This window comes from Lepisosteus platostomus, chromosome 13 (assembly GCF_059453375.1).
Source record: "Lepisosteus platostomus isolate fLepPlt1 chromosome 13, fLepPlt1.hap1, whole genome shotgun sequence".
In the NCBI taxonomy this organism is placed as follows: Eukaryota; Metazoa; Chordata; class Actinopteri; order Semionotiformes; family Lepisosteidae; genus Lepisosteus; species Lepisosteus platostomus.
Window position 1 is genome coordinate 39,359,452 of NC_142623.1, and position 27,952 is coordinate 39,387,403.

At 38.7% G+C, this 27,952-nt stretch overlaps 1 protein-coding gene and 1 long non-coding RNA gene across 4 annotated transcripts; one reads left to right on the forward strand and one right to left on the reverse strand.

Annotated features, from left to right (window-relative positions):
* Nucleotides 1-4,960: 4,960 nt before the first annotated feature.
* Nucleotides 4,961-9,757, reverse strand: LOC148650599 (uncharacterized). Of its 2 annotated transcripts, XR_015926162.1 has the most exons (3): nt 9,183-9,752; nt 8,451-8,626; nt 4,961-7,626 (listed from the first exon to the last, which is right to left on the reverse strand). It is a non-coding gene; the product is annotated as an uncharacterized LOC148650599 (long non-coding RNA). The 2 variants fall into 2 exon arrangements; XR_015926163.1 differs by lacking the exon at nt 8,451-8,626 and having other exon boundaries at nt 9,183-9,757.
* A 74-nt stretch (nt 9,758-9,831) lies between these two features.
* On the forward strand, nt 9,832-20,588 carry dctn4 (dynactin 4). 2 transcript variants are annotated; one of them, XM_088604602.1, is made up of 14 exons: nt 9,832-10,005; nt 11,220-11,290; nt 12,086-12,264; nt 13,196-13,239; nt 13,403-13,510; nt 14,105-14,125; nt 14,981-15,054; nt 15,466-15,578; nt 15,895-16,004; nt 16,334-16,407; nt 16,515-16,569; nt 17,282-17,389; nt 17,843-17,940; nt 18,323-20,588. In XM_088604602.1, the coding sequence occupies exons 1-14, from the start codon at nt 9,871-9,873 to the stop codon at nt 18,534-18,536; spliced, it is 1,404 nt and encodes a 467-aa protein (XP_088460728.1). In that variant the 5' UTR covers nt 9,832-9,870; the 3' UTR covers nt 18,537-20,588. The 2 variants fall into 2 exon arrangements, with proteins under 2 accessions (XP_088460728.1, XP_088460729.1); XM_088604603.1 differs by lacking the exon at nt 14,105-14,125 and having other exon boundaries at nt 9,833-10,005.
* The last annotated feature ends 7,364 nt before the right edge of the window (nt 20,589-27,952 follow it).

The following is a 27,952-nucleotide window of genomic DNA, read 5'->3' on the forward strand; positions in this document are numbered from 1 at the left end:
ATACAGGACATTGCTGTTAATTTAAGGAATCAAAATCCAAAGTGTTTTTTTTAGAGGAGCTAGATAAAGGTTGGAGGTTTACACTGAATAGGTAAAAATGGGACATTTATAGTATTTGAATTGCAAAAATCAGTACAAATATTTCCAGCTAGTCTGTAAATTTGTGTTTTATTTAAAATTACAGTAGAACTAAGAATTTAAGTTCTTCATCAGAATTTTAGTTTGGTTTCATTTTAGTTAAATGTAGTATAAAATGATGCACAAAACCAACATTTGACCTTCTGGCATAAAATGTCCTCGATAATGTAAAAACCCTCACAATGAGAGTGGTTTGAAGTCACAAAAATTGTAAAAAAGCTGTGTCCTTGTCACTGAAGATTACACATCATCTTTAAGATGACAGAAATTATATTTCAGTGTATAATCTTCTTAGTGGGAAGATCACAGGGAGAGCATATTGTCTGGCTGAAAGGGATTGAAGCCAGATGTTTTTCTTCAGATGGTGTTAAAAATCACCTTTTGTGATGGTACAGGTCTCTTTGTATGCTTATATTTGCTAATCTAATTTTAGCACTATTAAATTTAAGTAAAATAAAAGGACTTCATAAACACTTACATAAATAAAATGTTATTTTCTTTTCAATCATGATAAGCTGAAAAGCAATTAAGTCAAACTACCCTGTTTCCCTACCATAAATTCTTCTAAACTAAACATGGATGATCCCTGTATCAGCTTCTTTAGAATAAAAACCTTTTGACCCATAATCATACATGCTAAACACAATTTAGTCATTAATTTAGTTACACTATTACTATTATTTTTAAAATTGTTTAGCTTTTTTTATCAGGCTCTCTGCTTGTGCAGGGAGAAATAACAGTATGAGGTGAGAATAACTGGAAATATACAGTAGCAGGAAGGTAATTTTGCTGTGCCCTGACCTTTTGTGTGCTTTGAAACTGAGAGACCTTAGATTTCTTGAGATACTGTAAAGTTTTCATAGACTGTTTGGAATTTCTTATACAATAGTGACACGTCAGAACTCAGTTCTCTGAGACCAAAAAGTCTTCATTGGAGCTCTAAGTTTCTTTTACAGATTACACTATGGGCTTTGTTTTATCAGACTTGTTCATGAAGAAATTCTAAAACAAATACCTAGGGATGTTATTGGTACTTTCTTATCTAGCCGTGACCTCAAAGACAATATAGTTCAGTATCTTTGTGCTGACACTTCACTAAATTTTGCTGGCAAATTAGCCATGACACGCCTTCTAAATATATCTCACGATGTGATCCAACTGATAGAGCTAGTGTTTTCTGACATCTTATTCCCAGAAGTCACAAGTCTGTCACTACATTCATAATGTATTTTTGCCACTAGATAGCTATTGTGAAGTACTTACTGTAGTTCATATTAAACTGTATATATACATATATGGATATTAACTGTTGACACTGCAAATAATCTGAATAAAGCTAGTATCACTGGGCTATTTTCCCAGAATACAGTATTGTATTTTTTTTTTGTGGACAAATATATTTTTGAAATGACTGAAACCAAGACTAAACACCCAAATTTTAAAAATAAATCTTATTTAGCCCACTGTCAAAATTTTGACCTACTCGTGTTAAACTTCAGTTATAACGATGATAACTAAATGGGCGATGCTGGCGTTGCCTGTGGACGATCATATAGAAGCTGCCGCGCTCTTTAGTTTCCAATTTGCGGTCGTGAATAGAGCCGGTGATGTCTGCCGCTGGATGTTTGAAACCCGTTGTTTGCCAGCCGTGTGCTTCTGCTGATTTTGTACTCTGACTCCGGAAAGAAACACTTGTTTGCAGTGTTACCATATTGCTTGCCGGTCGGTGTACCTCTCACTTGAGAAGACGTGGATGGTTTCAGGTACTGGATAGCTAGGGTTAGGGTTTGACAGACGTTGGAAGGCGATGTAATTTGTTTAGGAAGCTTTCTGAGTTTTAAGAAGGCTAACGGTGTCCCACGATATTGATGTCTTGAGATCTGTACAAGGTGTGATGACTTTGGCTGAAGCACCACCTTCTGGTTCAAGGAGTGTTTGCATCTCGTTCTTCCTTTTAAAAAACAAGCTGATCAACAAATTAATGTTCAACACATTAAAAGGTGTTCTTAGGATACCATTTTATAGTTCAAGAAAGTATTGTTCAACTTTGCCATTAACTGTTAGCCTCTTGATGTCAGTTTAAAAAGAATTTCAACAGTATTCTGATTAACCACCAATAACTGAAGTTAATTTTGAACAATCAGTAAAAAGTGTAGCTTTGTGTAAATGATCTTGTCTGCAGACAATCCAAGCAAACCTGCTCTTATGTGCATCCTGCATACTTTAGGTACTGAGTTCATAAGAAATTCAAAGGCTCTTAAACTCAAAGCTGAGACAGAAAGTACTGTAGAAAGCAAGCTAACTTTCTACCCTGTTGAACTGCTCAGTTCACACAAGAGCTTCGTTTTCTAAAACTTCAAAACAAGACTTTACTGTCTCAGTGGCACTAAAGGCTTACTGTCTTAAATGCTCTGAAATTGCCAATAATGATGTCACTTTAAATTTCAGTGACACTTTTGTCACCAGTATCGTTTTAAATATTAGGGCATTTAGAAAGTGCATTCTCCATTTGCAAACGAAATATCAACAGATCAGTATTTGTCAACAAAGTAAGAACTTTTATCTTGTTAAACTTTTGAAACCCATCCATCAATTGCAGCGAGGTTGTTGTTAATTTTTGCCTATGAAGGAATATGAGTGGTCTTTAGAGGAAAAGCGCATTGCCAAGTACCTCTGGCAACACCAGTCGTGTCGGTTCACTTTTATTTGAATTGGCAAGCAAATCTCTCTGATATGGGGCAAATATTTAAACCTTTTAATTTTACTTGCAAAAAAACATTAACAGGATTGAACTGGTCCTGGAAGGATTTACATAATTATTCCCATCTGCGTTCACTGAGTAGAAGTTAGATGCAAAGATATCAGCTGAAACCTCTGAGCTACACTACTGTTTTTTGCAGGAAAGATCCAATTATTTTTTTCAAGAGAGATCATTTTAGCATTATGCTTATGGAAACCTGAAAATCATATGAAAAACACTGTAAATCCATTAAGTTATCAAAAACATTTTTTTTTTTACATTGTAGAATTACAGTGGAGAAGGACGGTTAAAGACATTCATGATTTTGAGAGAGAATGTCTAAAATGTGTCGGCTTACAAAACCCCTGTGTCATAAATGGTTTCTCTCATGATTCAAAGTGAAAATGAAGAGCAAAACCAAGCCAGAGACAGCTAGACTATTCTAGAAAGCAGATAAAAGAAGATGATTGTGAGATAGCTATTGACGTCATTTAAACAAAGCATGAAGTACAGTGGTTTTGCTGTGAATGCAATACGTTTGGCTGATCTTTTAAGTATTTTTTTTTCATTTTTATATAGTACATCACTATATAAGCTACACTACATTAAGCTTGAACTCAAATTAGGAGCAGCACATTTTAAAAAATTACTACTTTAATTCTAGTATTATACAATCCTTTTTTGTCAAGTTTAGTTACTAAAGTTATTAGGATTACGATAGTTAATCTGATTTATCCTTCACTGGTTTATTTGTTTTTTTTTTATATACTATATCTTTCATGATGTTGTATATTCATGATGAGAATCAAATTGCAAATCAAACCTCAAGCACCTTATTTATACATTTACAGTATTTGAAAATGTTAGATCATCTTAACCAGCAGGTTGCTTTTTTTCCAATATGGAACCATAGTAAGTACAGTACAGTTTCATCAATATATGACAGTTTTGGGGGCAGCTTTTGCTCTTCGAAGTTTCAGGCCCAGGGTTATGTAGCAGTGTTGTTCTTCAAATGTCATCTTCTGTTGACTGGCATTGAGATGCTAAAAAATCTGCAGTTTCTTTAAAACAATAGACTTGTAGGTTTTGCACTACTTGACCAAATGACAGAGCAAAGCTGTGAAATAAAAAGGCACATTTACAAGAATTGTATTCTTCCCAAATTGGCTAGGTTAATGGGTAGGTCTTTTCTAAATGGTTCCTGTATCTGTGCGCCTTGTGCCCTGTACTTCCACCACAGGTTCAAAGTTGTCACACCCCTTACCTGTAATAGGAAACTGTTTGGTAATCAATGGAGGGATACAGTACAATTACTATTGTTGAGAATACTTTGGAATCTATAAACCATGTGGTTTTATTGCAGTTTTTCTCTGTTTTGTTTTTCTTCTGAGTTCTATCTTTCCTCCTCTGTTTTCATTCTTATCACAAAGTGGCTATATCTGAGTATCCTGTGGAATGTAGGCGAGTCAAGACCTCAGGTTTTAACACCACTGTCCAAAAATAGTAAACCGGTGACTTTTAATGCTACAGCAGGAATTTCCATGACCCGACTGAAAAAAAAAGATCAGGCAATAATTCAGGTCTAGCGCCGACACTACATGTTTTCGTACAAAGACCAACCTTGCCTCAACTTGTCTGGAACTGTGTAATCTGTTTTTCAGAGCAGTACATTCTTAGTGTCCATATCCAGGATCCGGAAATAAAAACCCCTCTCTGTTCACTATAAGAACTGATATGAGCATTATTTGAGTTAAAACCTAATGCAGGATTTCCTTGTTCTTTTCCAGGAGCAAAACACGCCTGCTGGTCTTGTTTCAACCAAGCACTCCGTTACACAATTGAACCCTTAATTGACTTAATAACAGGATTAATTTGAACTGTTTGATTTTTAGCTCTTAAACATGTTTGAGGTTGCCTTTTAACTACAGCATTTCGGAAATAAAATAATAAAAATCTAAACAGAGAAAAGTCTGATCATGCAACTGTTAGTTCAGTTGAAGTTTCGATTAAGTAATTAAGCTCAGCTGTAATCAAATCAAGCAAATGTGTGTGACACCCCCCAGATATGTTGTGAGCTGACAGTTATTATTAATGCATTTTCATTTTTATTTTATTGGATTGAATACACTTCCATGTTATTTACCTGGAGTCTGTAACCAGACAAATGAAGGATTTAACACACAGTTAAGTTTAATTAAAAAAAATGTTTTAAGCTGCAATTCGTAAGCTGATCTACTTTCCACAGAGAGTGTTTCCCAGCCTGTACAATGGAAGACTGAAAGTAAGAAAAAAGAGAAAAAAATATCCTGTTTAGGAAGAATACAGTATATTGCATCCTACTTTTGAAAAAGATAAACCATTCTTTTAACACTTTTTTTTTTGTTCTGGATTTTCATTCACAGTGCTTACACATATACACAAAACAGAATAAAAGAATGAATGTATCACACATTCCTTGCACAATCTTGCATTTGAATGACGTGCTATAACAAGCTGCAGCATGGTGAATTTATGCAAATACATTTATCTATCAGCTATCTGTCCTTGTCCATTTATTTTGACAACAAATGAACCCAATTTAATCGATAATACAGAAAATTGACTAATTAATGAGTACAGCTTGTTGAGAAAGGGTAGGCTGATATTTATTTATTGTAGCGGGACACCAGCATGAAGTCCTGAAATGAAAGCACCTGACATGAACCCTTGAGGCAGACAAGTAAATTTGTGTCATCTAATTGTGCAATCAGGATTTACTGTAGGCTGTTTGGGGAGAAGTCAAAACTGCAAAGAGCTGTATCATTTCCTAACTATACCTAGGTCAATACTTAATCCCCTTATTCTCCATTCCTGCTATTACAATAATGGGTAATACAATCTTCAGAAAAGGTGTTATGCTCTTACGGAAATCTCTACTGAGGTGTCTTTTACCCTTCATGTTAAAGTTGTGTTTTTCAGTATGTGTTTTATCTTTGACACAACTGTATGGTACATTAAAAACTGCATCTAGTGAGTGTGCATTTATAAAGAGGCAAAATACCATTATTATCATATCAAAAGTATCTGTGATTGACAGAGACAGGGTTTGAGGAAGATGTTTATTGTACTGTGTAAGATACTATAAACACTTGCTTCCTGTTTACAGAGCTTATCAGCAGTACTGTATGTATGGTATAAACAGAGTGCAGAGGCTTCCTGTGAGAGACTCTGGAGGAAAAAGACCTTGTCACACAGCACTGTTTTCGAAGATGCCAAAAGCAGGAACAAGCATATGTGTAACTACACAAGTTAAAAGCACAAGAGTTACACATTTGATTTTGCACTGTAAGGTTTTGCTTTTCTTACAGTGTCTGAAACTATAGTAGGGGTAGAAACTAAGACTGCCGTTTAGTACAAGTGACATTTCATTTAATAATAGTTTTTTTTTGGTTACCAGTTTTATTCTGTTCAATTCGAAACCTGACAGCTCACCAACAAATCAATCCAAAAGTTGCATTTATTAGATATCTTTGACCTTGTGCACAACTGACTGGCAGATTGTGAATTAAGAGGAGAAGGGTATTGTGCACTTGCCCACAGAACAGAAAACTGGCAAAACAACAGAGATAGTGGGGAAAAACACGTTTCTTATGTGAACAGCATGAAGCCATCTTGGCCATTAACTGCTCACTTCAGTCAGTACCCTTTATAGTACCTTGCTTCCTGCAGCTGGCTGGAATACAGTGCACTGGCAAACATTTTTTGTTCTTGTTTACTCTTCTTTTTGTGAAATCTTCCCTAGAATCGATCATATTTAATAGTTTATATTGTCAGTTTCATATAATTTCCTCCATGGCCTGTACATCTAACAATAAAATATAAAAGACTGTAAAGACTGCAGTTTGAAAGCAAATGTCCTGCATTATAAGCATTTTTAATGCTGTTTGTACTGTAACTTTACTGTAAAGACTGCTTTTTGATAGCAAATGGTCTGCTTTATAAGCATTTGTAATACTGTTTGTACCGTAACTTTACAAAAATAGCATAACATAACCAGTACAACATCTCTCTCAGTTCGGACAGAAACAAAGTGTTCTTTGGTTTGGGATGGAAATGTATCCCATTCATATGCCAAAAACAACTTCTTCTTCATACCTTGCACTGTCCCTTGAGCGAGAACCCCTTTAGAATAAACTGTGTATCCCAGCACAGTTCAATTGAAGCAGTGAGGTCTTAGCATTCACCAGACAAAATCTTATTACCAGGCACTTAAGTTCATCTTCCTGAAGCAATCATGTAGGATTAATCATGTAGTTGTGAATAGAAACAAAACCTAGAGGTAAACCACCAGTGTGTACGTCCTATCTTATTGCAGGAAGAAAGGATGCCTTTTTTCGAATGACTACGATCCTCTTATATGGTGTGCAAAATTCTTGCGGCAGTCTGGAAGATCCCTTTCAAGGCTCTTGCACGCTTGCGTCAGACAAACATGTTCTGTGAACAAACAGCATGTGGAACTTTTTGGCGTTGTTCTGCAGAAGAAGGACTGTTCATTCATGCCAGAGTCATTCAATCTCATTTCTGCTTGGGTTAGTCCGAATCCTGTAGATTATAACGGACACCGCCGGACACAGTAACAGGGAAGTCATAACCACAACCGTGGCCAGAATGACCAGGACAATGGCCCAGAGGTCCAGAATGTGTTGTGGTTGCACTGGGTTTTCCATCAGTGGGCTTTCCATGATATTGACGGACACTGGCTTCCAGCCCTTTAAAAATAAAATCAAAAAGAATAAGACAGATTTGTAATGGGATCATTAAAAATGTAAAACATTATTAGTGAAACTCATCTTCACTATCACAATAATCTGGATGGGAGTGTGGAGCAACGTTAGGGTTCTAGACTACTAACTGGAAGACAGGAGCAAGTTATTCTTTGAAACAGATCACTTGGAGCTACTTCAAACAAATAATTGGCAGTAACATAAAACCCAAAAATAATTCACCTTGCAAAAAAAAAATTGAAATATGTTTCAGAACTGAAGTACATAACTTGTAGCTCTCCCTAGACCCCCACATCCAACTAAAGATGAACTATTAAGGTAGTGAATGATGAACTCTTCCCATCGATCTTAGTGTTACTGTACATCAGTCCAGCTCGGGAATGAGATTTTAGACACCTATGACGTCAGTCTGCTGATGTCAGTTTGAGCACAGATTTTTAATCAGACTTTTAAACTTTGTACCGATATCTCTTCAAATTGGGTAACTTTTGTATCCTCAGAGATAGAACCTTATTGCGACACAGGGTGGGGCTTATTTCACAACTAGAAGAGGTGTAGAGGCTAAAATACACACATACTGTTTAACTCTCAGCAGATACCTTTGTTTGGCAAACAGATCTTTTGTGTAATGTTGGGTCAGTGATTTTATTTTTTATCTGTGATGGAAAGTACTTTCTGTGATAGGAAGTACATACAGTACATGTGGAGACAAAGTACTCAAATGTACTCAAGCACATTTCACTGGGTCACAAATGTATTGCTCTTTTGGAATAATAATAATAATAATAATAATAATAATAATTGCTTACACTTATATAGCGCTTTTCTGGACACTCCATTCAAGGCGCTTTACAGGTAATAGGGACCACCAATGTGCAGCATCCACCTGAATGCAGCCACATCCGGCATGTTGAATTCATACTACATTTTAAAGGTTCCCAGACAGTGTCCATGTTTTTCAATTAAAGGTCTGAGAACCTAGCTCCTAGAAAAATTAAAATATGGACATTTTGCATTTTTATGGCATTGAAATATATTGATATATTGATGAGAAAAAAAACATTATATCAGAAGCACAATGAAATTTGCAGAAAACTGTTTTTTACTTTGAAAAATCCCTTTACATCTATTTTTATTGCCCTTTTATATCTGAGATTCGTATTGTGTCTATTTTTTTTTAAAAATAATTCAGATCGTTTGATAAATGCGTCATATCTTTAATCTAATAATCGTGTAAATCGTATAAAAAGTCTCACAGGCGGACTATGGTGATATACACGTAAATTACTGGACGCGTAAAGACGATGAGATCAACACGAATTACAATAGTTCAACGATGATCAAGTAATTCCACACATTTATCAAAATGTACGCACTAAAGGCAACACTAAAATTTTAAAATGTGGTATTAGACTAAAAAAGACCAAACTACGGCAAGGCTCGAACAACACAAAACAACAGTAAAACGTAAAAAGGGGGCTGAGTGATATTTCCACCCCTTTATCTTTTTAAAATGTTGAAAGTGTTAATAAAATCCTCACCTTATCAAGAAAGCTGTTCACTCTGACCTTGACACACCAGAGACCCAGATCTTCAATGAAAGTCTTTAAAAAGAATCGGGAACTTCCTAGCGCATCGGACAGCCCTACTGTGGTTAAACGCTGTACATTTTTCTCGATATAATAATTACTTTTTGGAATAAAAGGATATCGTAGTTGCTGCCTAGTGGAAATTAGTTTCGTGCGTTTCTTTCTCCTGACGTGCTGACTAAGATACTACTACAGTCCACAAGATGACGCTTGTTCGTACATAAGGAAATGCTGATTGATTGGTTGAAACGATGTCTTGAAACAGATGTTTCCACAGCTGCACAGAGGGGAAGTTTTAGTGTGCGTAAGCGTCAATCACCGAGGTTCAAGTCATATTCTGTTGTCTCGTTTTGAAAATGAACAATTACGCTTTATAGATGAGCTAACTTTAACGCACCATTGGATTTTAAAATACTGTAACTTATGGTATTAGTATGTGCTGACTGAGTAACATTAAATGATACGCATGATAAACATGATGACCGTGAGGAATGCCTTCTATTCTCTCCCGATTGTGTGAACTACATTACCCATAAACACCCAAAAGACGCCATGACACTATGTCACATGACGAAGCTCCTGTTGTATCCCGAAGCCTCTCATATCATGTGACGAATGAGCTGGGTGGACCGTTTTAGAGATGGCGACTCTGCTGCAGCCGGATCGTGTGCTGTACCTCGTCTGCGGCGAAAAGAAGATTCGTGCACCCCTGTCACAGTTGTATTTCTGTCGGTACTGCAGTGAGTTGCGCTCCCTAGAGTGTGTCTCTCATGAGGTAACTGAAACTAATATCTAAGGGGTGTAAACTGTTATTATTAACAATGTAAGACAGCCATTTCTGTCGGTATGGGGCGGGCCTGTTTGAGCTTGCACCCGCCTTAATCAAGCTGTGGGACACGCCTGTGTGCCATACTTTGTAGTGTGATTGGTCAGCTGTAACGTGTGTCAAGCATTCCGGTTTTTAATTGGCTGTCTGGAGTAGCAGTGTGCAAGCTGTTGTGGATATTGTTTACGATTGGCTCACAGTCGGATCTGGGTTAAACTGGCAGTTTTCATTGGTTGAAGCGAAAATCAGTCAACTCTTCCGCAAATCTTATTGGTGTAGCCAACCGCCTGTCAAAATGGTTATTTTCTTCCCGAATGTGTTTTCAGACGCCAACAAAGAAAATATGGAAATAATACGAACCATAACCTCAGATTGTAACAGAAGATTGAGATATTAGTTTTCCATTACAAAAGCATTTTCTGAAATATTCGCGTTTCCCAAAACGTAGTGTTTTTTTAGTACAGTTTTATGTACCACACCCTAGCTCTGAATGTGTACAGCTACTGTTAGTAATCTGTTTTGTAACTCATTTTCTCGTTTTAAATGATCATGTGTGGCATTTGTTTTCAAGTATGGAGATGGAAATCCGTAGTTTCCCATCTTGGTTGATCTTCATATTTACCTAGCGAAATGACTTCATTGTAACGTTGACCGGTAATGGATGATGCGGTCGGCGTCGAAATCTCACACCAGTGACTCGAATACGTACAACGTGGCTGAGATATTTTACATCTGGATAACACCAGTCATTATTATAAGGGTGTTCGTGATGCTTCCCAAAGTTAAAACTGCTGGCTCATTCAGCCACGTAATCACCATAAGTCGGGCAAACTGATTTGACCTTTAAAATGGATGGCAAATCTTAATGGTATATATTTCTGAAGTTGGAATACATGTGTGTTGTCGCGCTTAATGTTCTGATAAATGCGAAATAGACCCTAGAGACGATTTTTAAATAAACGAAACGTGCGAACACGTTTCTTTCTGAAGGTGAAATAGATGTGTTTATCATATTGCCAGAGCACCTCACGTTGGAGTAATATTGCCAACATCTTTGCGCTGTGCTTGTCTGCACACCTAATATTTCTTGATGTACGACTGCATGAGTGAATCTCGATAGCATCAGATTGGTCTAAATAAACCCTTATACCCTTCGTTTCCAGGTGGATTCCCATTACTGTCCCAGCTGTTTGGAAAACATGCCATCAGCTGAAGCCAAGCTGAAAAAGAACAGGTGAGAAAGTAGCTTTCATGTTAGCGAGGGCGCGTCAGTCTTTGTTTTTTTTAAAAAAAAAACAACACAGAAAGGCCCATCTCCACGTCAGTCCACACAGTGTTAATAATAATTCCTTACACTTCTATAGCACTTTTCTGGACACTCCTCTCAAATTGCTTTACAGGAAATGGGCACTCCCTTCCACCACCACCATCCACCTAGATGGTGCAATAGCCTCCATAGCGCACCAGTACGCCCCTCACGCACCAGCTAAGGGGTGATGAAGCCAGTGCATAGATGGGGATTATTAGGAGGCCATGATTGGTAAATGACAGGGGGGAAACTTGGCCGGAACACCAGGGTAACACTCCTACTCTTTTCGAGAAACGACCTGGAATTTTTAATAACCGCAGGGAGTCAGGACCTCGGTATTACGTCTCATCCGAAGGACCGTGCCTTTTTACAGGATAGTGTCCCGTTCCTATACTGGGGTATTAGTACCCACACAGACCACAGGTGAGCGCCCCCTGCTGGCCCCTTTTACACCTCTTCCAGCAGCAACCTTAGCTTTCCCAGGAGCTCTCCCATCCAGGTACTGGCCAGGCTCACACCTGCTGAGCTTCAGTGGGGCTGCCAGTGGCGAGCTGCAGGGTGATATGGCTGCTGGCCAAGGGCTCAGCGTCTTGGTGGCACGGAGCCGCCAGCCCGGCTGGCAGCAGCTTCGTCCCTCGGAGGCCGAAACGGCGGTCGTCCCCCCACGAGGGGGCAGAGCGCCAGCGGGGTGTTGACCGTCGGATCGCCTCTCCCCCGCAGGTGCGCCAACTGCTTCGACTGCCCGTGCTGCATGCACACCCTGTCCACCCGGGCCACCAACATCCCGGCGCCGCTGCCTGATGACCCCGCCAAGACGGCCCTGAAGAAGGCCTACTACCTGGCCTGCGGGTTCTGCCGCTGGACCTCGCGGGACGTCGGGATGGCCGACAAGTCCGTAGGTGTGTGATGATGCAGGAGTTTCATGATGATAATTCCTCACACCTTCTTATAGAGCGCTTTTCTGGACACTCCCACTCAAAGCTCTTTACAGGTATTGGGGACCCCCCCCCTCCACCACCACCAATGTAGTGTCCCCGTTCCTATACTGGGGTATTAGTACCCACACAGACCGCAGGTGAGCGCCCCCTGCTGGCCCCACTGACACCTCTTCCAGCAGCTACCTTAGCTTTCCCAGGAGATAGATACTTTATTGATCCCGTGAGGGAAATTGCAGCATTCTGGCGCTCTCCCTGGATGATGCGATGGCCAGCAGGGTGCGCCAGAACGCTCACCACACCAGCTCCCAGTGAGGAGGAGAGCAGAGTGATGAAGCCAGTTCATAGATGGGGATTATTATGAGGCCATGATTGTTAAATAGGAGATTTGGCCAATAGGCTGAGGGTAACACTCCTACTCTTTTCGGGAAATGCCCTGGAATTTTTAATAACCACAGAGAGTCAGGACCACAGTTTTTTATGTCTCATCCACCTTTTTTACAGTATAGTGTCCCCGTCACTATACTGGGGTATTAGGACCCACACAGGCAGCAGGCAGGGTGAGCGCCCCCTGCTGCAACCACGTTTACATCTTCCAACAGTAACCTTAGTTTTTCCTAGGAGGTCTCCCATCCACGTACTGGCCAGGCTCAGACCTGCTTAACTTCAGTGGGCTGCCAGTTGTGAGGGTGGTATCGTTGCTGGCAGAGCATGTTGTAATGCCTATAAAAACATGATAGTTTCTACATCTAGGTCCAGGCTCCATGAATAGTCTTTCCGAGCTTTTACATACAGGAGCGCAATGTGTTTCACTTCAGCTTTGACTGCTGTTGCATAATCAGCCAATTCAAACTGGGGAGAAATAAGCTAATCTCTTTTCTCTCCCTTTCTGCAGCCAGCGGTGGCTGGCAAGAGCCTGAGAATCCCCACACCCAGCGGGTAAGCAATAAGCAGAATGACTGAATAATTTCAAATGGGAAGTTGAACTGGAAGTTGGCAGTGTGTTTTTTGACAGTCGTCTGCCTGTCAGTTTTGACTTTGATGTCGCAGAGGAGGCACACTGTGTTAACGTCTTTCATGGGAGTTCATTTGTGTTGTGCAGATTAACAAGCTGATAGAATATTACCAGCAGCTGGCTCAGAGGGAGAAGGTGGAGAGAGACAGGAAGAAATTGGCCCGACGTCGCCCCTACATGCCTCTGGCCTTTTCGGTAAGCAGTTTTCACAGAAGGAAAGTTGTTTTAGGTATAGCACCTGGGGTGGCATCGTGACACAGTCAGTTCCAGACCTGGGGGGCTATCTGCTCTCCCCTAAGCTTGAATTGGACAAATTGGTTAGAAAATGGATGGATGGTGAAGTAGTTGTGACATATTGCAGATAAGGGAATACTTCTACCATGTTAATAACAGGAGAACATGTACTGTTTTACAGGGAAGCCAACACTTCCTACCTACATATGTCTTGTACCCTCAATGTGCTGTTTTCTTGATACACTCCAGCAAGCCTGACAGTGCACTGCCTGCTTGTCTTCACACTGTTTTTTTTGTCTTGAACTTGCTTCTTGAGAATCTTGGATGTTCTCAGAATTTGACCTGAAACCGTAAAACTTTGTTTTACTGATAAATTAGCACTGACATTCTTTTTTTACTGGTCTCTTTGTTTCTTGAGCCTGTGCTGCTCTGTGGCTGTTGCTCACTTAGCTCACGTCACCTGCTAATCGAGAGTTTGATGAATGAATTCTGTTTCACCTTATTGTCTCTCTTTTCTTTGCTAATGCACGCTGCTATTTTGGTTTTTATCCCCAGCAACACACTATTCATGTGGTGGTGAGTTTCTTTTCACAAATTCAATTCCTTAAATAAGGCAGAGCTAATGTTCTGTGTGTTTGGTGTTTATTTAAAAAATAAATACTTTCCATAAAACTGCAATTAGTTGATTTGCAATAACAGGTAGATGCCAATTTAGCAATTCTGTCTTCCGGGATTCATCCATAACAGCTATTTTAAATATAATAGTTGTGATTTTGGTACATTATGTACACCTCTTTTTTGTTGCTGTTCTTTCAAAAATGGGAAAATAAACACAGCCATATGATATCAATTGGTGAATTACAAGGCAAAAATTCAAGTTAACTGGGCTCTCAGATGGGTGATCAGCCTCACTGGCTAACCTTGCTTGGGAGAATGATGAGATAAAACACTCAGCGACTGTACTGTTAAAACCAGTTCAGACCTTGTTGCATAATTAACAGTGTTTTAGTCTTTTGACTAAAACCAAATTGGCCGTGGGCGCTTTAAAAGGATCATCACATGATGGAAAATAAACACAGAAACACTAGGCATAGCTTGGTTAAGGGTGTTTTCTTACTATGTTGTCTTTTTTGCTTATTTAAATTCCTTCAACACAGGGTCTTTCAGCCTTGTCTGTAATTGCAAACACATTTTAGATTCTTCAGTAATGTTGAAACATTTCCTGGTGGAAAAGGAAAGTGTGGCTTTTTATTGATTGAATAGGACATCCGCTATGTGAACTAAGAAGTTACAAGTTAATGATTTGTTAGGCACAGGGTTTGGTTTTATTAGTAGACTTGAATTCAGTATTTTTTTAATCTAACAAATGTACAGCATTACTGTTGGCTGTGGTTCATTAAAAAAAACCAATATACTGTAATTTCTTTCAAGGAAAAATATGGCCTGGGTACAAGGCTTCAGCGTCAGAGATCTGGAGCCCCTATTACTAGTCTTGCAGGACTTTCGTGAGTACAGTCTGCCATGGGTTTGAATTCTTTCTCTGGAAATAAATGCCCAGCTGTTTCTAACAGCTTCTGTGTTATCATCTTTTATCATTTGGGTAGTAATAATATCACATTAAGTTGCTTTGTCATGAATGAAGCATTACACTGTGGTGCCACTGTATTTTGAGCTACAGGACACTGCCCTGTACATAGATTTCCATTATTTCTAGTTTCCGCTTTCTAACATTTTGATGACCGAATTCACTGTGTTCGTTTGTATATATATTTTTAAACTGAGCTGATTTGTTGTGATTAATAAGCTCTAGGGGAATAGAAGCTTTCTTGTTGGTCTTTTAGTTTCAGAGTAAGTAGTAGGGAACCTGGTTTGCTTATGGTATCAGCAAAAGTCAGCAATGTCTTCACGGCTTGTAGTTTGAAGGAAGGTGAGGATCAGAAGGAGATAAAGATCGAACCTGCTCAGGCCTTGGATGAAGTAGAGCCCCTGCCTGAAGACTGCTACACACGTCCTGTCAACCTGCCAGAAGGTAAGAGTATCAGTCAGTTGTTGATGACAGACTGGTTGCTTCAGACACATTTACATTCCTAGAATTCTTTCCCCTAAGTGAGAAGAAGAACCAGGTACTACAAGAGACCTTTCTTTCTGTCTCTTAACTAATATTCTGTATTTGATTCTTGGCTCTCTATCTCGTTTGGAAAGGAATTGTCGTGAAAAGTCAATATTGATCAATACCATTGGTATTGATTTATCTTCTTGTAAAACTTTGACTGTCGAGAATTCAAACTCTTGAACAAGCAAAGCCTGCGAGTTAAAACTTTAAAAAGTGCTCTTTTTTCCCCTAGTGACTACGCTGCGTCAGCGTCTTCTGCAGCCTGACTTCCAGCCTGCAGGAGCCTCTCAGCTTTACCCAAGACACAAGCACCTACTGATCAAGCGCTCTCTGCGCTGCAGGGTAAATATTTAGGCATTGTGACAGTCTGATTCTTTATCATATGCTTTTAAAATTTAGTGTGCTTTGCCTTGTAAAGTGAAGAAAACACATTACTGAGATATGTTCCCTGTATTGCACAAATCCAAAGGTTTTATTGACTATGCACTAGTGTACAGTCAGATCAGGAAAAAAAATTGTGTGTGTGTTTATATATATAATACATGCTTAGTAGTTCTGTAGCAAATTTTGTAGGCAATACTATGACATCAAAGCAGTAGAATAATATGTGACACAATTGTCCATGTTCAGCTGTTGGTGGCTAAGTCATTGTATTCCTGCTTGTATTTCAGAAATGTGAGCACAATTTAAGCAAACCAGAATTCAATCCCACTTCAATAAAGTTTAAAATCCAACTGGTGGCATTGTAAGTATTTTGTTTGCTCACATTAATGTTCTTTGTCTTTATCCAAATGTAGTAATATTAGTTATGTTATTCTTGGCTTATGAACAACAACACTTTCTTTCCCTAAGGAATTACATCCCTGAGGTGAGAATCATGTCCATTCCAAACCTGCGATACATGAAGGCAAGTGCATTTTATACTGTGTTTATTATTCTCTTATTTTATATTAGGGTTTATTTTACTGTTTTCTAAAGGTATTTCTGCTAATTCACAAAATTTGAAATTGGGTAAATTGAAGCTTATTGAATGCATTGAAATAAATCTTTTCCTGTGGGATGATAGGGAAAGGGGGAGACTCTTACTGGAAAACAATACTTTTTCTTTTGTACATTTTTTCCCCCTGTTTTGTTTTTCATTGCTTTTTGTATTCTTTTGTATATTAAAACAGTTGCAGAATAATTTGACTCCCAAAAGAAAGATTTTGTTCTAAAATGTTACTGGGTGCTTTCTCAGAACTCCAAACATCCAGGATTTTATTCCGTCCCCAGGCGTCTGCTTATGTGGCATTTGCACATTCTTTCTTAATTCTGTAGAGTTTTCTTTTTGTACTTCAGTTTACTCTCTCTTCCTAAAAACATATGGAGGCTACTTCTGAATTTGGCTATTCTAAATGGTCACTGCCTGTGGCCTGTGATAGACTGGTGCCCCATGCAGTGATCCTTTGTTGTCAGTCCTGTCTTTGAGCCATTTGCTCTCAAGATGGGCTGTAATCACCCAATTCATCAGTAAGTAGGTGGTTTATTGATAAAGGGCCAATTGCTAGTCATGCCAGTTAGAAATGCTAGTTCAGATTAAATTGTACTCAACATCTAAGCCACTCATTATGTTTGGACAGGAAAGCCAGGTGCTTCTGACGTTGACGAACCCTGTAGAGAATGTTACACATGTCGCCCTGCTTCCGTGTGAGGAGGGAGACCAGGATGATTTAAACAGCACAGCTAAGGTATGTGACTCGAATGTACAGCCATAATCCTTATAACTTTAAAATGTGAACAGAATAGATATGTGTGGGGGGAAAAGGGGTCAGTACGATCAGAAAGTGAATAGAGCTGTCAAGTGATTGAAAATGATGAAAAGTTCTTTTCCACTCAGTGTCTTCAGACTATCAGCACTATTAGAAAGATAGTTTTTGTAATATTTAAGTTAAAAGCTGCAGTAGTAGTATCTTGAATGACAAAAGAAATAAAAAAAAACACTCTCACAGATAGTTGTCAAAATATCCGTATCACTGACTTTAATACATTTTGAATTTCTGGATGTTTAGAAGATTCCTATTAGAGCACAGTAGTCTTGATTACTAAACCCTAAGAGGTTATTTGAAACAGTTTTCACAGCTGGTGTCTCTTGGTGCTGACCTCTTTCAGCAATCTTCACCCTCCATATTTCGGTCCTGCAGGTTGTAGTCCCTTCTAAGGAGCTGGTTCTGGCTGGCAAGGATGCTGCGGCAGAGTATGATGAACTGGCAGAGCCTCAGGACTTCCAGGACGATCCAGAGTAAGAGCAGACATGTTCCCAGTATTACATTCCTATCAGTATTTCATCCCTGCAAACTGTGTACCACATAACTTGCTTGCACTAGTATTTTACACACCTTTGTATAAACAGATTAAATAATTGCCTTTAACATAACGTTAGCAGTATGGAGAGAGGATGCATTTTTCAGTAGGCCATTTGAAAAGAAGAATCTTTTTTCTGAAAGTTTCGTAAAGCTTTAATTCAGGCAGTGGCCAGAAGTTCAGCAGTTGATCATTACAAGCTGGGGCAGCTCAGATTGAGGAGATGAACACGTCTGCAAGACCCCCAGTCTGTATCATGCTGTTGCAGTAGAGGGGTGCTCACTCACCGTTGTCTTTGGTTATCCCCCACCCCCCCACAGTGTGGTCGCCTTCAGGAAGTCCAACAAGATTGGCTTTTTCATCAAGGTGACGCCACAGCGCGAGGAGGGGGAAGTAACGGTGTCGTTCAAGATCCGGCACGACTTCCGCAACCTGGCTGCCCCCATCCGCCCCACCGAAGACGCGGAGCAGGGGACCGAGCCCATCTGGCTCACCCACCACGTGGAGCTGAGCCTGGGGCCGCTGCTGAAGTGAGCCGGCGGGGGTTGTGCAGTGAGCGCTGATCGGCGGGAGAGCTACAGGCTTAGCTGTAGCCCTCTGTGCCCCCATCAGAAGGCGCTGTGACTCAAGTGTGCTCAGTCCGAGAGCGTAACGGACACTTAACAAGTAAAGCTGTCAACATCCAGTCAGAAAGAGCTGTTAACAATTCATTATACACCAGTCCGCATGCCTTTGCACTGATAACCTGTTGACCCATGTTTGAAAAGACTTGTCTGGCACCCGGAGAATGTTTTTTTGTCAGGTTTGTTGAGGCATTGGGTGCTGACTAGTGCGCGTCTATTTAGGTTGCAATTCTTTTAAATTCACGGACGTCTAAATAGTTTGCTTTAATGTAGGCGTTTAGTGCATTTCTTATTGGATCATTTTTAGATTTTCTTTCAAATGGCAACTTTCAATAGCAAAAGCAACTCTCTGAAACATTAAAAGAGAATAGGTAGGAAGCATTACAAAGTAATTCATTAGTATAATATGGACAACTATTAAGCTAAATAATAAATTGTTGAAATTCTTTTTTAATTGTCGCTAGCAATAATGTTAACACTTAAGGTGACCATGAACATCTGTGCCCATGAGGAATATTCCTAAAAAGATTCTACTTGCAAATTAAACTTACTACAACTAATGAAACCAACTAAAACCTACAAAACATTTTTCTTTTTTTGGGTAAAAAAATCCTTGAAAGAATGTTTAGGCTTAAAGTCATACTAATCGTGTATAAATACAGTAAACACAGGCTCTTTGTGGTTTTGTTGATTCTGAAGAATCAAACCACTTCTCTGGAGTAGGTACTTTTTCACAGTGGCCAAGATGTGGTAACACACGGCTAGAGCAAGTATGCTTTTACTTTGAAACATTTGCTTACCAAATTTCAGCATAATCGTATTACAGTTTTTTAAGAGATGGTCTCCAGCTCAGCGGTGAGTATTTTAGTGATGGGTCTTTCAATTTTCAATCTTCATTAACTGATTTTTGAATACTAGAGCGATTGTTACGGCACTTTCTGACGTGAGGAAGAGGTATACGAGCTTACTTTGTGCTTCTGTGTTTTTGGCAATATTTAAAATGTTCTCTTTAAAAGACCTTTAGGGGAATTCAATATTTGAAAAAAATGCTTGTTGGTCCTAACTTATTAAAATAGATTCTTGCAGCACTTTATTCACAGGGCAGGTGAAGTATTCCCTTTCACATTTATTTTTATTGGGGAATAAAATCCTTCTCCCTGCAGACAGTTGTGATTGACAACACGCCCACGGCAGGTCATTTGGCCAAAACACAACTCCGGAAGCTGTAGCTTTCACATCCTGGCTCCTCAGTTTCAAGTGACCAAAAACACAGTTGTTTACAGCTTGTGATAAACAAAACACTGTTAAGAGCATGAATAGCCACGCATACAGTATATAGTCAACACAGTGTTAAAAAAGCTGTCTGCATGTGCTTGCTTTATTTTTCTCTTCACATCTCTTTTCTATTATGTTTTTGCTTGTATTTATTAAGAAAGCTGCTTAATAGTACTGATGTCTTGCTTTTCATAGGTAGCATCAGTATAACTGAAATCTGTGTATAAATAGGGCATTTACATTCTCACTTACCAGTACATTTTCATCTTGTTGACCAGGTGAGAGGTCTTGTTTTACATATTTAAAAGACTTTTCATTTACTGTTTTATGACTACTGTGGGTTAAAGGAAGATGTGAAAGCTCAGCTAATTGTACCTGTTTGTTGAACTTGCCCACCTGGATGACAGTGGGAATTTTGTCCACCTCAATCAATATGAAACACTTGCATGGCTGTTTAAAAACTGTTTTTGGTTTGTAGTTTCCATTAAAGTTTTAGAATATCCATAACTGATCAACAGTAGGCTTCATAAGTACTGTCACCTGTCTACTTAGTTAAAAATGTGAACTCTGTTTAAACAGTAATATTCTTCCTGCTTTCTTCATTTATTCATGGAAATTGTTATTCCTTTCTGTAGTGCTAAAAGTACAAAAGTTGGAACATCAATAAAACTGACAATACAGGCACCTATCCTGTCTTGTTTTATTGAATATTGGAGTCTTTATCCTGTTATGTTCTTATGCAGTTGCTGTATAATTTTCATTCAAAAGTCATTTTATTAAAGATAGAGAGCTGTTCAGTCCACCGAGCTCGCTTTGGTTTGGAACCAGTTGATCCAAGTCTCATCTTGAAAGAACCCAGAACAGAGAAAGTTCATAGTTATTAGTCTCTGCTTTGCATTCTAGCAAAGTAGTTTCTTTTCAGCCATAAGGTGGTGCAGTATTGCAATTAAAATGTGCAGCTAGTCTTTGTGAAAATATTACTGAAGTGCAGTACATGGGTTTAATCAGTAAGTGGGGGTAAAGTCATTTTTATTTTGTCCACTTATAGAATTTGAACAGCCGGCAAACTGAGGGTTTTAGTTGTTAAAGCCTTAACGTTTCCAGATCTCATCAGGCAATCTCTAGCCTGTTTTACTAAATCTACATTCACACCTAGATCTTTATATTCAAAACTTAATGCAAATGAATATCTTAAAATATTTCTTTTTTTCCCTCTGTTCAAATAATTCTTTAGTTCCCGGAATTGTGGAAAGATTTCTTGCCAGTAATGATGCATAATGTTTTAAATGTTCCTGTTACCTGTGTTTTTTTTATAGGTCACCAGGGAACCATATATCCATTTTCTAACCCCTTCTTCCAGTTCAGAGTTAAGGGGGAGCCAGAGCCTATCCAGGGAAGCAAAGGGTTCAAATCGGGATATACAATGGACACACAGACACAGACATGCTAGACACTCAAAGGCATAGATGCACACAGACAGGCACACACACACTCAGAACTAGGGTCAATGTTCCCAGAAGCCAATTAACCTACCTGCTTGATTTATCAAGCCAAATTTGTCGGAATGCTTGCTTTACCTGCGGAAAATTTGTTTGCATAGGAGAAGTATTGGTTTGTAATTGCAACACGGTAACGGTTGAAGAAGGAATGCTACCACATATTTGTTTCTTAAAATACACTGTCAGTTAAAGGAAAATGAAATATGTGAAGTGCTGACAGGCCTCTTAAAAGTGAAGTTTGTAATTGCACGTTGTCACATAACAGAAATTGAAATAATAGTGTTCTAAGGCATATAGTAGCTAATGCTAGGTCTTCCTGCTGGCATTTTATGTTTTTTCATATCCAAGGCCATACTTTTTTTGTTCTCTACAATTATTCTTTTTTCACAAACAGCAGAATACTAAAGTGCAGCTGAAATGTCCCTAAGAGAGCATGTTTTTATATGTGGAAAAGGCTTAAATCAAACAATTCACCCCTGCTCATATTTTGTTCTTGTATTGAAATGCTGTTATGCTGGCAGAAGGAAGTGTTTAGTCTTTGTTATAATTAGTGTTGGTGGTTGAAATCATTTTCCTAGTAGTTAAATGTGACTTAAGAAAGCAATACAGTGGGAAATAGTTTGGCTCAAGAGTGCAATAAATCAAAGTAAACTGTTTTCATTTTACTCTAAAAGATGAAATATCAGGTCTGATTTAATACAACTCTTGCTTAAACCCAGCCATTTGACTTTCTAAAAGCTATTTGTTAGGAATATCATTAATATAGTGGTGGTGGAATGTCATTTCTATAAATAAAATGATGAATCATAGTACAAGTATGACTTGCAGTCAAGTACTAGTGTCTCTGCAAACAAAGTCAATTAAGAAAAGATTCTTAAGCTTGAGGGCTGGTATTTAAAGCTAGTAATGAATTATCTGTGTGCAAATGAAGCTTAGAGTTGTTTTGGAGAAATCATAACTACTAATTGTCAACAAAATATGTAACATCCCTGAAGTGTCTACTTTTTATTGTGATGAACCCACTCTCACTGTTACCCCTCTGTTACTCTCAAGAGCTCCTCCTCACATGAAGGTTTCTGAGCCATGCTTAGACTGTTCTTCTTCAGTCAAGTGCATTCAAGCCAAAGATGATGATAATGATAATAATAATAATAATAATAATAATTGCTTACACTTCTATAGCACTTTTCTGGACACTCCACTCAAAGCGCTTTTAGAGGTAATGAGGACTCCCTCCACCACCACCAATGTGCAGCCCCACCTGGATGACGCGACAGCAGCCATAGTGCGCCAGTACACTCACCACATACCTGCTGTCAGTGGGGAGGAGAGCAGAGTGATGAAGCCAGTTCAGAAATGGGGATTATTAAGAGGCCATCATTGGTAAAGGCCAAATAATAATTTGGCCATGCTGCCAGGGTTACACCCCTACTCTTGAGAAACACCCTGGGATTTTTAATGACCACAGAGAATCAGGACCTCAGTTTTACATCCCATGCGAGGGACGCTGCCTTTTTACAGTATAGTGTCCCTGTCACTATACTGGGGCATTGGGACTCACACAGACCACAGGGTGAGCACCCCCAGCTGGCTCCACTAACACCTCTTCCAGCAGCTACCTTCTCCTTCCCAGGAGTCTCCCATCCAGGTATTGGCCAGGCTCACAGCTGCTGAGCTTCAGTGGGTTTCCAGTTGTGAGTTGCAGGGTGATAATGGCTGCTGGCAATTGCCAGCAGATTGCCAATAAAAGTCCGTGCTCACTGGACAATGCACAGACTAATGCAAGCAATGTAAGTCACTGCAGTTCAGACTGGGAAACAATCCAAAACCTGGTAAATAACCTCACAACTCTACCTGTGCATTCCTGTGACTCAGCCTACACTGTGGGACTGTCCCAACAGGCATGTTGTCACAAGATTACCACAACGAGCTTTTTTCACTGTTCTGCAAAAATGTGCTCTACTTCATTGCACTTCAGGTGCGGCAAACTGTGTGTACTGTAGGTACTTTGAAAGTCAGAAAACATAGTTATCAGGTTTAAAGCAGCAAGCAGAGTTCATTGGTGGCCAAGCTGACCTATTGCCTTTGTGGATGAGGACTTTCTTTGGAAGAGCTTATACAATTCTGGAATAACAATGACTCTAGGAACAGTCTCTAAGGAGCTATAAGATAGTTTTGCATTTCACTTTTAAGAGGGTTCAGGACTTTTTTTTTGATAGAGTGCATATGTTTTCTTATATGTTCCACAATAATTCTGATCCTTTCTGAACACTGTTAGAAGTTTTCTGTGTGATGTTTGGGAAAGATCAGAGGTCACGGGCAAAGCTATTTGTTTTCTTTTGCTGAACCCATAAGGGTTCCTGTTTGTGTTCCGTAATATCCCTATCATGGTAATAATTCATTTTAGAGTTCTAAGCTTTTGTTTTATTTGATCAGAAGGACAGATATTTACTTGGCAGACATATGATGTGATAAATCAGTTTATTCAGTTGTGTACCATAATTTCCATTGGCTGCTTTTCCTCCATAATTATTCATGGGACTACAAAATGCCTGTAGTTATATTTTACAAAATGCTTTAATATTTGACCAATCCACCTATCCTGAGCAAGTCTAAATTGTGAATATGATGTAAGATTGTGCAACACATTTTTTAAAATAAACAGATAAACTCCTCAGGCAGGAGAGTCCCACCATGTGTCAAAACTGACCGATCAGTTTAATTTCCACATATTATTCATATTTTGATATTTATTTTGAATGGATGCCGTGACTTCCAACAGTTTAAAAAAAATTGGCTTCACATCAGAAAGATTAGGAGTTTGGATAATACATTTTGTATTCCTTTCTTAGGCTTCACAGACTTTCAGAACACGAATCCAAAAAGAAAGCAGTTGTTACAAGAGGTTACAAAACTCAATTTGTCTGAATCACACTACCAGTGGCCTTGGATGAAGATTAAGAAAAAATCTGGATTGTTATCCCAAATCTATTGCTTGTTGTTTACTGGCCTTTGAGAGCCATTTCTTAATTTTGCTTTTAATATCTGATTTAAATGAAAACCTGTCTTCATTACCTTTTTTAAAGGCCTGCTGTGAACTGCATTTGCCTGTTTGCTCTGAACAGTTACATTTGATTTGACAACAGCAATGTTCCCTGTTGAAGGTCCACTGAGCTATAGTATATTGCCAGATGCCAAAGACACCCTAGCAGAGCTGCTGGTACTCCGTGGAGCCTAAACACAGTCATAAGGACTCAGAGAGATTAGATAAACAAGAACCAAGTGAACTGAGGAGAGATGTAAAGAGACTGTCATTGCCAAACCATTGATTTCTCAAAATCACTTTAAAAAGTAATTGAGCTGTGGAATATATCCAAAGCCCTGTGCTCACACTATAGTTTGGATCTGGCCACTGAATATGTAAAATGCCACAGAATACAGAAACCTAAAATGTTGTGGTATCTAAATGGATATAAAAAGTGAAGACATACTTTAAAACTAAATTGCCTCCAGGTTCCCTTTATTCCCTGCACTCAAAATTAAAAGCCCCCTGTAGAATGTGAACCGAAACATACAGTACATATGCAACCTGGCTTCATAAAATAAACTAAAACTGTTTAGAATCAGCTGAAAGTGTTTTAAATAGAACTGGTAGCAAATGAAAAATAAGCCTTATTTTCTTTGTGGAGGTAGAAGAGTCTATTCCAGTTTGAATCTCAAGTTAGGACTTCAAATTCAGCCTTGTTGCTCCTGCAATACTTGAAATTGACACAAAACAGGAGTGTATGATTGGCTCATTTCTACAGACTGTGCTTGGGAGATGCATGGAGCCTTTTGAGCCCTTTCCACTTTGGAAATATAAAACCATACAGATTTATATGGGAAAGTAGACTTTGGAGACCTAAGAGAATATTTTTCTTACCCAGCAGAGAAAACATCTGTAAGTGAATTGAATCTTTTTTTAAATAACAGCCTCTAATCTTTTAGTCTTTGTTTAGGCTGGAACCCAATGCTTTGTACAAACCAATTTTGTAATGCTTTTAAATTATTTTAATTTCAAACCGTACAAATGTCAGAATCTGGGTGGTGGAAGGCTAAAATATCCATTTATATTATCCATTTCCAATATCCAGCCCATTTTCTTAACCGTGTTGTGAGAATAATAAATTCCAGAACTCAGGTAGTTTAGTTATTTAAGCCACAGTGCATGATCTAGGTTATATATTCTACACTTTAAAACTCAGGTCTATCTGCTACAAATCCTGAGTGTTCTGGTGATTATGCTGTTACAAGCATTATATTTGCATTTAAGTACAGTATGAAAAGGTTGATTGGAGAACAGTCACAAATGTAGATTTTCTTTAAAGGGGAACAGCAAGGATATTTTTATATTATGGGGTTAGAAAGAATCGGCACCGATGAGTGCTTTTCAAAACACAATCAGAATAAAAAGTACACAGTAACGTAAAACCTCCAATTTACATAATAAAATAGACTAAATTTCCAGGTCTGCACAGCACCATGTTCTGCTAATCATAACAAGGCAAGAAAACGGCCGGTAGAAGCGGAACTATTACACTGCAAAGAAGCAGGCTCGTGAATATTGTTTTTATCCAATAGGATTATTGCTATTGATTTGGAGATGGTTTTGCTGTCCAATACAACTTGTTAACTCTGCAATAACTTGTACTTATTCACATCCCATTACATTGCAGTGACTAGTGAACAGGAAGGGCCGCTTCATGTCGCAATACGTGGGAACTCTCTGTTGTTTGCAAAAACATGGTGACTTACTGTACAGTACTTTCACAAAGTTCATGATTTTTTTTTATTACTTTATTAACCCTTTACAATTTCTTGCATTAGGAATTATCTTTTCGCATACCCCAGCTTGGTCTCCATGAGACACACAGACACAGACAGGGAGAGAGCCTGGGGTCAGAGCACAGGGTCAGCCATTGTACAGTGCCCCTGGAGCAGTTGGGGTGAAGGGCCTTGCTCAGGGGCCCAAGGGAGTAGGATTCCTCTGCTGGCTGTGGGATTTGAACCGGCAACCTTCCAGCTACAGGCACAGATCCTTAGCCACAGAGCCACTGCTCCGCCCCCAGTTTGTGCCTAATTCAAAATTTGTTGAATTTTTCTAAGCTGTCAGTGAATTAATTTTGTTACCAAGATTTAATAAATGCTCTGAGAAAATGCTAGGACATTCAATTAAATGAAAACTTTTTAATCACTGTCGTGCATCGGTAGGGTTAGGTGATAGTAAGTTAGATTCAGTCTATTCTGTTGTTTGAAGTAATTCTACGTATAGAGAAAATACAATATATAATATGTGTGTATACTGTATATATTAATAATTTATAAACACTGCACTCAAAGCGCTATACAGGTAATGGGGACTCCCCTCCACCACCACCAATGTGGAGGATCCACCTGGATGATGCGACAGCAGCCATAGTGCGCCAGAACGCTCCCCACACACCAGCTCTCAGTGGGGAGGAGAGCAGAGTGATGAAGCCAATTTATAGATGGGGATTATTAGGAGTATATGTTTATAGCGTGGAATAATATCAGTGTGAAAGACTGTGAGCTAAGTGAACTTTTTTTTCATCTTAGGTCTATATGTATTCATCGACGTCTGATGCCCATTTCTCATGTGAAGTGAACATATAAAATGTTGACAATATTTTGATGAAGGACAACTACAAAGTTTCACTTTAATTTGAACTATAGATTATGTCTACAGGAAACATAGCTCTGCACTTATGGTATTTCTGCTATTTTTATTTGAACCATGTGTAGTTATTTATTACCTGATGTTGGGTACGATTTATAGTGCTTCTGCACAGTGCAATGTTGTCTAAGAAAAATAAGAAAACATGACTGTGTTATGAATTCCAAGAGAGGCTAAAGTGCTACAGTATGTGTTGTAGGGTTTTTTCATTACTCTACCTTTAACTTTGATTTGCGATGGTGTGTTTAAGGAGTGTGCTCTCTGTGTGGTATTTTTTGTCTGGGTTCAGCTTGGGCAGTTTAAGATCCATTTTTCTTCAGCCCACTGTGGTATGCAATCACTTCTGTCTGCTCAGTCTCACTCTCAAATTCTTTAACACAAAAGTCACTTTCAAATAGAAACACATGGATCTGATACAAATGTGGTGGAGGTTTTCAGATTCTCAGCTCTGCTAGACTTTTTTTAATTTAATCCTGCAGAAAAAAGGTAAATATATAGTATAGAACACACCTTATTCCACAGATAAACCAAAAATGGAGATTTATCAATTATAGAAACAAAATTATTTGTTTTATAGACTGTTTTTTTTGTGACAATCTCACATTGCATATCTGAAAACTATTTTCTTAGTAGAACTTGCACAAACTAATTATATACCTTTTCATTATCTTAAAATTATAAATTATTAGGGGGCAGGGCACAGGTTGGAGCTGTAATTTATGATGCAGAATGACATATTTAGATCTTGGAATTCATATCTTATTTAAGGAGGTCTTCATTTAAAAAATGTTTAGCATCTAGTCTGATTTTTGTCTCAAA

Bases quoted from the DNA above. Each gene is read 5' to 3' on its own strand.
- dctn4 (XM_088604602.1), top strand. From the start codon at position 9,871: ATGGCGACTCTGCTGCAGCCGGATCGTGTGCTGTACCTCGTCTGCGGC. The intron at 15,579-15,894 runs GTAAGAGTATCA...TTTTTCCCCTAG, and splicing joins TCCTGTCAACCTGCCAGAAG to TGACTACGCTGCGTCAGCGT. The intron at 16,005-16,333 runs GTAAATATTTAG...CTTGTATTTCAG, and splicing joins AGCGCTCTCTGCGCTGCAGG to AAATGTGAGCACAATTTAAG.